This window comes from Pongo pygmaeus, chromosome X, assembly GCF_028885625.2.
Source record: "Pongo pygmaeus isolate AG05252 chromosome X, NHGRI_mPonPyg2-v2.0_pri, whole genome shotgun sequence".
NCBI lineage: Eukaryota > Metazoa > Chordata > Mammalia > Primates > Hominidae > Pongo > Pongo pygmaeus.
In genome coordinates, this window is record NC_072396.2 from 128,935,038 (window position 1) to 128,947,223 (window position 12,186).

General features: G+C 34.8%; 1 protein-coding gene across 2 annotated transcripts in view; it reads right to left on the bottom strand.

Annotated features, from left to right (window-relative positions):
- Window positions 1–12,186, bottom strand: part of TENM1 (teneurin transmembrane protein 1) — a 498,370-nt gene that overhangs the window by 277,161 nt on the left and 209,023 nt on the right. For both annotated transcript variants that reach the window (XM_063659976.1, XM_054472526.2), the window contains exons 5-6: window positions 4,709–4,908; window positions 3,040–3,250 (exon numbers count right to left, since the gene is read on the bottom strand). In XM_063659976.1, the coding sequence (XP_063516046.1) occupies window positions 3,040–3,250; window positions 4,709–4,908 (411 nt within the window). The remainder of the gene's footprint in view (window positions 1–3,039; window positions 3,251–4,708; window positions 4,909–12,186) is intronic.

A 12,186-nucleotide genomic window follows, 5' to 3' on the forward strand; every position in this document is an offset into this window, starting at 1 on the left:
GCTTGCTATCAAAATAAATAAAAATCCGTACATCTTATTGACTTATTTAAGAACTGTCCCTGAGCTCAAAGGGCTTTACAAAGCTTAACCCCAGCAATGCAAATGAGAAGAGAAGGCAATATAGGCTTTGGAAGCTGCCACTTCCACTGGGTATCAAAGAGACACTGGAACAGCCAAGGGACTCCAGGAGGAAGATGGCTGCAGCAGGAACACATAAACAACTAGCGACGAAAAAAAATGTGTTTTTCTATTTATGTTGGCCTCCAGTAATCTTTGCCTTCTATCTTTTAAATCTTACTTCAGAATTACTTCCTGGAGTCCAGTTTCTTAGAGGTGAGAATAATTTTGAAGTTCTATGTTTAAACCCTGTTCTTATGCTACAGTCAAAAGCCCCTTGATATTTGCATCTGCGCTGATGATAGGTTTTGTTTCTGGTAGTTATTCTCATGGCAGAAACTAAATGTAATGAATACTCTTATAGAATGAGTATAGTCTAAAGGGTATGGAATTTGGAATCAGACATACTGGTTCTCAAATTTCAATTTTGCCACTTGCTGTCTGTGAGACCTTGCCAAATTATTTACTCTTTTCAAGCCTCCATTTAGTTATTTGTAATATATGTATCACTATTCCTGAGCTATCTGGGTTATGATGAGAATCAAACAAGATAACTGAGTGTAAAGCATCTAGTACAGTGCTTGGGGCAGAGTGGCATTCCATAAATGCTATCTATTATCCTGCTACAGAGCAAGTTGCCTGAGATTAAGGGATACTGACAATGCTGCCTATACTACTGGAAAATAATATATAATAACTTAGGCCAGTGTATGACCTATATTAGTCATTTAGTAAATGTTAGTTATTAATTGTCTTCATCCTTGTTAGTAGCAGACCAAATATAGTTGAGATCAATCAACTGATTCTAACATTATCATGAAATAGATAAATGAGCAGCGTTTAGAGCAAATTCATACAAATCTGACTTTGTTTAATCAAGTCTACTGGCTTCTTTTTACTCTGATTAAGATAAACTTCAAAAACAAAAATAAAATGAGGAGGTCAGGCATGGTGGCTCATGCCTGTAATCCCAGCAATTTGGGAGGCTGAGGCGGGTGGATCATCTGAGGTCAGGAGTTTGAGAGCAGCCTGGCCAACATGGTGAAACCCCATCTCTACTAAAAATACAAAAATTAGCTGGGAGTGGTGGCAGGCACCTGTAATCCCAGCTACTCGGGAGGCTGAGGCAGGAAAATCGCCCGAACCCAGGAGGCGAAGGTTGCAGTGAGCCGAGATCGTGCCATTGCACTCGAGCCTGGGCAATGGAGAGAAACTGTCTCAAAAAAAAAAAAAAAAAAAAAAAAAAGAGAATTTAGGGTGAATGACTTACAAGCCTTTTGATTTTGGGAAAATTTACTTGAGTTTTCTTTAAGTGGAATGGTAGCAGAAACGTTTCTGCTGCTTCTAATTTTAAAAAGACAAGAGAAAAGTAAAGAGACGGACTTGCATTAAGCAAAGAGCAAATATGTTGTTGTATATGAAACTGATAGCTTGATATGTGGATGATATGAATTGGATCTCAAAGTTTAGGTTCTTTGGGGGAGGAAGTAAGGGACAGGAAAAAACCTCTAAGCATGTTTCTGGGTCTATTGATTTTTGGAAAGTTAATAGATCGGTTAGTGTTTTAACTTGAGCTTAAGAGTAAGAATAACAGGAAGACAGAAAGTCTTCACAAATATTTTATATCTTCTAATTTATCTAATTTTTAGGAGAAACTCAACCTTTCATAACTCCTTGACATGCACATTATTAAAATTAAGCCTCTATAGAAAAATGCCATGAAATATTCATCCGTTGAACCTGCCCCACTGAGCCTGTCAATAGCAAAACAGTGACATGACTTAAAAATTTATTTTATATTTTAACAAACAAATATTTTGTCTTTTGAAGATATAAGATCAGTGGAGTTTTTCTCTAGGGGAAACATCATCATTTCCATTGTATTGACTTTCTGATTACTTTAGAAGAAAGTTTTGATAATCTTACGGCTGAAATATCATTTTCTACTGACTCAAGGTCTTCAGCATCAAGTAAAAATAGAACATAATTGTTAAAAAGAGCAGATGGTATATCTATTAACAGTCAACACATCTTCCTAAACATATGGCTGAACAGGTTAACTAAAGGATAAAGCGGTGAGAATTGTATTGAAAACTGACAGCTGTAAAATATTTTCTTGTCTTTTAAAAGACATGTGTTTTAGGAAAATTCACACAACACGATACTGTGTCTATGAGTTGTTTATTTTCAGGACTCTAAAATTGCCAAGGAGCTCAGCTTTATTCACACAAAGGGTCACGAGGACTATTTATCCTAAAATGACAAAAGAGTCAGATGTCTGAAACTAATTAGGGTGAAAGTGAATGAGTATAGGCAGGCATTGAATTAAAAAGAACATGTTTTAAAAGGCCCTGAGCACACTGAAAGAGACATTGTGATGAATTTCAAACTAAAATATTCTATAAGAAAGGGCTTTGAATGTCTCAAGTTATTATCCTTAATATTCTTCTCTAAATAATCTTATGTTGTATTTTAAAGCCCTAATGCTTCTAGAATCAGTTGTTCTAAAGAAGAACTGTACTGATACTAGTTTTTTCTATTTGAAAAAGGTATTCATTGCTTTTTAAAAATAATAGAACTTAAATTAACTTGCTTATTCCCTTTTTCTCTGAAATTGTTCATCTATGTAGCCTTGGTAATAATATTACTAAGGTAATTATTCCTGTTGAGAGCACATAAAAAGATGTATGGCAAGTGTCCTAGAAGAGCAACAAATAAAGTAGCATTAAAAAAACTTAATCAGCAGTTAAACAACATCAATGATAACAACAATATAAACTTTTATCATAGTAACCTTTCCTCAATAATGACTTCAACTCAAAGTGAGCAATAAGCTTAAATAACCCCCAGGACACTGTCGTCACTGATTGTGTCTTTCTAGGGTTGAACTGTCAAATCAACATATTAGGCAAAGCAGCTTACCAATTGCTGTAGTTAACACGAATACTTGCTCCATCTTTTTTCCATCATTGTAAAATGCCAGATACCAAGGTCCTTGATCCATATACTCTATGAAACCTGTCTCCTGAAGCGAAGTTAAGATCAGGTTCCGAGGGGAGTGCTGTGTATCATCAGAGCCCTTGGAGTCCTGCTTGACCAGCTGTTTGCCATCCATTAGTTTTACAAAATCGAACTGGAACAAATACAAACATGAAGATGAGCCACTACTTTTTCTTCTAGACTGATAAACATCCCTAACTTCAACTGCCCTATTTCATACTTCTTTGCTTTGAAGTTGAGCAAATTGGAAAGGAGGTTATCAATTTTTAAGTATATTTAGACTTGGCCAGGCACGGTGGCTCATGCCTGTAATCCCAACACTTTGGGAGGCGAGGACAGGAAGATCACTTGAGCCCAAGGGTTTGAGACCAGCCTGGGCAACAAATTTTATAAAATAAAAGTTTTTTAAAGAGCATATTTAAACTCAAAAACATATTATCAATTATGAAGAAACCCTCACTGTAATTATAAATATTATAAACCTTTCAGTTTGAGAGTATTCAAAATAATTGTTTAAAAATGAATAAACAAAAAACAGAAAGAAATCTTGTTTAGTATTATGCAGGAGAATCTTGACATTTTACTAAAGCATCTGATAGAAGATACTTGAAAATGCACCTTCCACTCATAAATGTTACTGTGACCTTCTGTACAAATTAAAAACAGTTGTATAGTTTTTAAAATAAATAAATGAACAGTCAAAAATTTGAGAACCTTCATCATAATTTACTACGTTTGTGGGTGACATATTTACATATTCAAAAGGCCCCTCCTCTCCGTTTTTACTAATCAGTTGACAAGGACCTGGCACATGTTTCCTTGAACATTTATTTTTTGAATCACATTCGAATGCATTCTAATTCCCTTTCTATTCTGGCCCAGAAGGTAAGGTTGTTTTTTAGTTTGTTTCTTTGTTTAACATGATCTCTTGACTAACTGAAGGTAAGGTTTTAGCTATAGTCATATCTGTTGGGGAAAAAACAAGCCCCAATGTTTGATTACTTTTTCTACTTCTTAGATGAAGTAGTGCTCGAAATGGGTTCATGTGGGGAAAAAATAAGGAGAAGAAAATAAGAGAAATGAGATGTTTAAAGTTTATGGAAGGGCTATAAAAATCATAGAAGTTTCACACATTTAAGTTATTAACAATAGTAAAGAAAAATTTCTACGTGTAAGACAAAACCTAACTTTTTGACTAATTTCTCACTAATTTCTGATTAATATGTGTTCCTTCATTGGGAAAAGGGGACACAGATGTATAAAATCAGTGAAGGGACTGTGGGCAGTAAAGCTAAGCAAGATGAGAGGTCTGGGAAGCTCATGAACAGCCGGTTCCAGGAAGCAGAAGTCAAGTTTAAAGGGTATTGTCTTAAACTTTCTTTTCTGAATCTGCTCTGCTAAATGTTATTCCTTATTTCTCCATGTCATTTTTTTCATTAGTTTCAGTGTAATTGTTCTGGATATTTATTCATGACAAATATTTTTCTGTCCTTACCTTTGACAACCACATATTTCACAAGTCACAAACCCTGAACTGTTCAACCCATCACCCTTGAAAAGGGTTTAAGAAAATACCTATAATATCAAATACCTGAGTATGTGTAGGTGGAATGTTTCTTCTGCCATAAATTCCCAGTAGAGAGTCCTTGGCTAAAGAAATATTGAACTTCAGATATATCGGATGGTGGATAGTAATCTGGAAACGCCAGAATAAACCAGGTGGAATGGTCTGCATGACCTGTGCACCGATGTCAACTTCTCCAGTGTCTATCGCCCGTCCCTTCTGAAACACTAGTTTTAAAGGTAGAGAAAATTACACACCATGTTAATCTTAATTTATAAAGCAATGGTTTTTGGCTTTTCAAGAACAGATATATCAAAATAACTTACTCAGCTTTTTCTTCCTCCCCACACCATCTGTCTTTCAAGGCTTTGCCCAAATTAAATATCTTCTAAGGAGCCTTCCCCAACCACCCACTATGTCAGTCTCTCTCTTCTCTACAAATCCTATTGCATTTATTTCAATCAATTTCACTCCTTTTAACCATTATTTACTGAGTGCTGTCTTGGTAGCTGCAAGAGATACAAAGATGAGTAAGAGGCAGTTGTTGCTCTCAAGGAGCATTGAAAATAGCAGGGAAGATAGGACAAGTACATATAACCTCACTGTAAAGAAAAATAAGTACTCTGTGTATTTGAAAGAGGGAAAGTTATTTGGTTGGAGGATTCTCCTCATCTCTAGCTGTCTCTATCCTCTTTATCTTCTTTTATTTCTCCTTAGCACTTATCACCATCTAACATACTACATATTTTACTTATTTATTGTTTATTGTCTATTTTTCCTCAATAGAAAGTAAGCTCTGTGAGGACAAGCACTGTGACTGTTTTAGTCATTGGTTTATTCCCAGTACCTAGAACAATGTAGGCAACTGTAGGCAAAGAACATAGATGATACATATGTATTCATAGAACAAATGGATGAATGAGAAAAAGTTACTATGGGAAGTGGCATTGAAGATGAGCCTTAGAGGAGGACAAGGATTTCAAAAGAGTTATTGGGAAGAGTGGCGCATATGGAAAGGATGGCTTGAACTAAAAAGAGGAAAGAAACTGTAAAGCTAAGGTGTAGGGTATGTGTCTATAGAGAGGAGCAGTTGGAGTTAGGGCTGGAGGGAAGAAGGAAATCATGTTGTCTAGGACCTAGAGGACCAGTCAAAAGGGTTTATTTAATAAAGGATAGAAAGCCATTAAAGGTTTTTAAGAAGAGGGAAGAGGTTTGGGTACATTAGAAAGGCTAATCTTGAGGCCGAGGTAGGATGAATTAGAGCAGACGGACACAAGAATGACATAGGAATTATGGGTGATTCAAGTGAAATGACATGAAGATCTAAATTTAGGGTATGCCCAAACAGCTCATATAGAAAAACTACATCTCAGTGAAAAATAATTTCGTGTCAATGGAAAGAAGGAGAATGTATGAGAGACAATGCTAAGGAAGATACTGCAGTAGAGATTCTCAAACTTTAATGCGTACAAGAAGGCAGTTTTTTAAAATACAAATTCTGATTCAGTAGGTCCAAAGTCAGACATTTTTAACAAGTTCCCAAGTGATGCCCATGTCACATGGTCCACAGCCCACACCCTGAGAAGCAAAGCTCTAGAGAACATTAAGTGTTGGGGCCAATGGAGGGTCAAAGCTAACCCCGTGATTGTGAGTTGGGGGATTTAGACAGTGCTAACAGCAAAAACAGGAGCTGGTCTGTGAGGGAGGATGTTGAGTTTGGGCAATCAGAGCTTTATTATTTATTGTCATATTTTCTAATGATTTCTGATGTGCCAGTTTAATATGTGTTTTCATGGAATTTTTTGTTTTGTGGTAATGGGGAGGGCAGGAATACAAGAGGAGGAGCAAGAATTAGTTTGCCTTGATTTTAAGCAAGGAGGGTTACATCTCAGGTGAGAAAGCTCAACTTGGCCTCATTTCACATCACCTTTATTTTTTTCAGCCATCAACTCCTTCTCCAGACCAAACACAGTTTTAAAACACACATGGTCTCTGTTCTTTGTGCTCACCCATTATAAAGTTAACAGCCCATTAAGAAACACACCTGCAGTGGCTTTATTCAGTGGCCAATGCCTTGCAGCTTTTAACTCCCTAAAATACCTCCATTATTGCTTTTTGTGTTAAGGCCAACAGTAATAACTATTTTAAGAATGTTCACTGTTAACTGTTAATAATAGATTTCAAATGCAATTTTGTACATAATTATGTATTACAGGACACATAATTTTGTGGAATTGACATTTAAAATAAAATAGGCCCTTTGAAATGATAAATGACCAACTGAGGACCTTATTTTTCACTGAAAGTTACTTTTTTCCATGTAAGACAGATCAATTTGGCCCCTAAAGGGTGGATTATACATTTAACTCTTAAGTCCTAGAGCTGACAATGTCTTTAATGAGCAGACAATTAACAGACCATGTTTATGTGGCACTTCTGTTCGCAAGTTAATGTTCAGTTTATTCAACTGCTATCCTCATTAGGGGCTTTTATCAATCTTAAAATGCATCATTTGGTTATGCAAACAATATTATAAATATACAACAATTCAAAATGTTCTAGGTTTGACAAACACTGTTTTAAAGGTGCTAAGAATAGACTTTAATGAATAGATATTGTCATTTTTTAAAAATCTGAACAAAACTGGTTGATGGACATTAACCTTTATATTAAAACCTTACCAAATACTACACCATCTCTTTATTCTGCACTTTATAGCATCATATATTGCATAATGAAGCTACTTAAATGTTATTCAATAAATCAAAAGAAACTCAGGAAGTTGTGTTGTTGGGCTTCTCTGTTTATTAGCATTACTATATATCTGGAGTACATATGCATAAGTTATTCATGAAAATAATTTCAAAAGAAGTTGATCTTATCCCTTGAAAGCTTCATTACAGCTAAGACAAGGTAGATGAACAGAGATGACAACATACGAATGAGCACGTGGACTGTAATTTAAATAAAAATAGGCAAAGCAAGCTAGTTGTGGTGATTTGGTATTAGAGAAGAGACATTCTCACAGCTTGCAGGTGGAAAATTTCTCAGCCTCTTACCTTTTAGAGTTTCATGCATCAGAAAGGAAGATATCTCCCTGTTAGCAATCTACACCACTAAATAGCCTGCTCCATTTTTATCATCTCTCAAAATTTGTTATAGATTATAATACAATAACTATGAATTCATTTATCATTTAACTATTTTCCTTAATGTAGCCAAAAGGTGGGGCACACTAAAGAGAAGGAAATTAAATGTAGAAAAAAAATACAAAATAGTATTTTTTGAGGCCAGGTGCGGTGGCTCACACCTGTAATCCCAGCACTTCGGGAGGCCAAGGCGGGTGGATAACCTGAAGTCAGGAGTTCGAGATCAGCCTGGCCAATATCGTAAAACCCTGTCTCAAGTTTAAAAAAAAAGGATTTTTTTTCCAAAAAGATTCTGTATTAATATAGGTAAATGGAATCTATTTGGCCAAACTTAACACTGACTCTGATCCTTTCTTTGCAAATTGTCAACAGCAGAGATAGAATACAGCATCAAGGTACAATTTTATTTATTTATTTTTGTAATATGACTGTTTTAATTGGCATTTAATCTCTCATTTTACTAAAGCATATTGGAAAACCTAGGAAGAACATATTCTCCAGTTATAGAACATTCCTTGCACAAATTTGAGATTAAATGCAGAGAGCCACAGATCATATCAAGCTGTGCAGTACTGTAGTTATCACAGTCTCACCAACATCCACCAATTTAGTTTGAGCTAAACACTCTCTTTATAGGTTGCAACACAGGCATCAACTGCTGAGCAGGAAAAACCAATGGTAGACAGGCTGTGTTGAACGAGGGCACACTAAGCGATGGTAACTTAGTTCAAAAAGAAAAGGTCAAGATACTTGGAAGGTGAAAAAAAAGGGGGCCTGGAATTGGTGACAGACAATGTGTGCAGTGGTGGTATCACCTAAATCAAGATTCCATTATATCTAGACTCAGACACACACTTGAATACTAATTACATGATTACTAATAACATTGTTCATATAAAATAGGAGGTAAGTAACTATATTCTGCACATACGTATTTATTTTTTCTATTTAATATAGCTAGACATGGTACATTCAATGATCCTATGCAAAACTCGGTTGAATATTGGTAGAAGATAGTGAAACATGGTCATTAAAAAGATTCCACCATTAAATTTTAAGGTAAAAATGATCAAGTTAAAGGCTATGGTATAGCCCATAACAGCAATCTGAGTTGTATTTTAAAGACATTTGCAAGTTTCATAAAGTATCTAAGCTATGTTGTCCAAAGAGAAGAAAAATATGCATTAATATTTGTCCTTTACTTCAGCCTATAACATGCTCAAAGTCTTTAAAAGATATTGGTGTGTTTTTCAGCCAAATTAGACCTAGAGTGTGTCTCACGATATAAGTATCATCTTCTTTATGTTCCTCTAAATATAATACTTGTTTAACAGTAACAAGTCTTTGCAAATTTAGATTAGCAGTGCTTGGAGCAAAATGGGAGGTGGAACTAACCTCTTCCCTGTGATTAAATGCTGTAAAGGGGTCAAAGGGGTACAGCAAAAGCCATCTAAAAGGTAAGTGGAAAGCTACTGTTTCCATCTATGTAGCTTAATGTAATTTTCCTTATGTGAACTATCGAAGAGAAATATGTATTCAACTCTCAATTTTTCAGGGGTAGATTTTCTGGGTTATGGATTACACATGCTTTTGTATCCATTATATTACCCAAAAGTAGTCAAGAGAAAAAGAAAAGAATAAACCTTGCACCTAGTGGGAACTTGGTAAACAATGCTTGGATACATTAATAAATTAGTAATGTTGATAATTTTTTTGTTGATAGTAATTTTGATAATATATTTGACATTTTAGTCAAAATGTACAACTTTTTTATTACTCTCAACTATGTGATAGGTAGGTCATCATATAATTGTTTTTATTAAACGTCCAGTAAGTAGATGTCAAGAATTTACTGGTGAGAGGAAGAATTATAACTATTTACACACATAGGCCTTGGCAATTAACTGTGAATAAAATATGTTTGTAAATAAAATCCTCTGATGTGACACTGATAATAGATAGCTCACTGTGTAGAAAAGTTAATTAACTAATCTTACAATTGAGAAATACATTACTTGTATAAGTGTAAACAATTATGTCCAAACACCAAAAGACTACAGATACCAGTACAGTAGCTTATTTAGTATTGCTTACATCTTCTCAGGTAGAAGTAAAATGGCATTGCTAAAATCTTATCCTTAATTAAAGGACTTATTTTGAATTGCATTTTGACTCTGTATATCTGTTTTTGAAGCTATATCATTTAAAAGACACAATTCTCTATTTAGAAGGATTTCTTTAAATTTTGTTGTAAAAACTTCCACATTCCCAAAAACTTTAAAGTTTCACAGTTCTTCTGGTGTGGTCTATTGACCATTAGGTAGCATTCAGCAAAATGGGTTTCCAAACTTAAAGCTCTTGTGACTTGCTATACAATCTCACACGGTGTAATACAAATTACATTTGTAGAAGTTTCTGTATATGGATTACAAATGGGTACATGAAGTAGCCAATTACTTTGAATTTTCTTGGTGAAAACTAAAATTGATATAAAGCACAAATGTATCATCAAGTTGTTACATATTCAAACATTTACTCAGACTCATGGGTCAAGGTGGAATAAAATATCTCTTGAAAGAAAATATTGCCAATTGCAAAAAATTCAAAGATTTATGAATAAATATGACTATATGCAATGAAAACTCCAAAATGAAATTAAGAAGAGAATGTCCATTTATAATATCATTAAAAAGAATAAAATACTTAGGAATAATTCAGTAAAAGAAACTGTGAGATTTGTATACTGAGAAACTACAAGACATAATTGAAAGAAATTAAATATTTCCTAAATAAGTGGAAAGATATCCTATGTTCATGGATCAAAAGACTTATTATTGTTAAGATGGCAGTACTTCCCAAATTGATTTACAGATTCAATGCAGTCCCTGTCAAAATTCCAACTCTCATTTTCTTTTTTAGAAATAGACAAGCTGATGCTAAAATTAATATGGAAATACAAGGGACTCAGAATAACTAAAACAATCTTTAAAAAGAACAAAATTGGAGGCCTCACACTTCCTGATTCAAAACTGATTACAAACCTACACTAATCAAGATAATGAGTACTGGCATTAGGGTAGATATATAGATCAATGGAATACAATTGAGAACCTAGAAATGAAACCTCACATTTATGGTGAACTGATTTTCGACAAGGTCACCAAGACAATTCAATGGGGGAAAGAATAATATTTTCAACAAATGATACTGGAACAACTGGATATTCACATGCATAAGAATAAATGTGACCCCCTTCCTCATACCATATACAAAAAACAATTCAAAATGGATCAAATGCCTAAATGTAAGGGCTAAAGCTGTACAATTCTCAAATGAAAATACAGGCATAAATCTTTGTCACCTTGGATTTGTCAATAGTTTCTTAGACATGACATCAAAGCACAAATAACAAAGAAAAAAATACATAAATTGAATTGGGAGGCCGAGACGGGTGGATCATGAGGTCAGGAGATCGAGACCATCCTGGCTAACACGGTGAAACCCCGTCTCTACTAAAAATACAAACAATTAGCCGGGCGTGGTGGCGGGCGCCTGTAGTCCCAGCTACTCAGGAGGCTGAGGCAGGAGAATGGTGTGAACCTGGGAGGCAGAGCTTGCAGTGAGCCGAGATCACGCCACTGCACTCCAGCCTGGGCGACTGAGCTGGACTCCGTCTCAAAAAAAAAAATAAATAAATAAAAACTTTTGTGCTTCAAAAGACACTATCAAGAAAGTGGAAAAACAGCCCACAGAATGGGAGAAAACATTTGCAAATGATATATTGGATAAGGGGCTTGTATCTATGGTATATTAAGGAGGCTTACAACTCAACAATAAAAAGTTAAATAATTGAAAAAAGAGCAAATGATCTGAATAGACATTTCTCCAAAGAAGACAGACTAATGACCAATAAGAACAGTAAATGAAGCTTAACATCATTATTCATCAGGGACATGCAAATAAAAACCACAATGAGATACCATTTTACACCCATTAGGATGGCTAAAATAAAAACAACAGACAATAACAAGTGTAAGGATGTGGAGAACTGGTATTCTCATACATTGCTGGTGGGCATGTAAAATGGTGCAGCTGCTTTGGAAAGCAGTTCATCAGTTGAAGAACTGTTAAACACAAAATGTTAAACACAGAATTACCATATGACCCCATCATTCCACAACTTGGTGTATACTCCAAAGAATTAAAAACAGGTTTTCTAATAAAAACTTATACATGAATGTTCATAGAATCATTATTCACAATAGTCCAAAAGTGAAAATCCACAAAAGATCTATCAACTAATGAATGGATAAACAAAATTTGGTATACCCATATTATGGAACATTATTCAGCCAT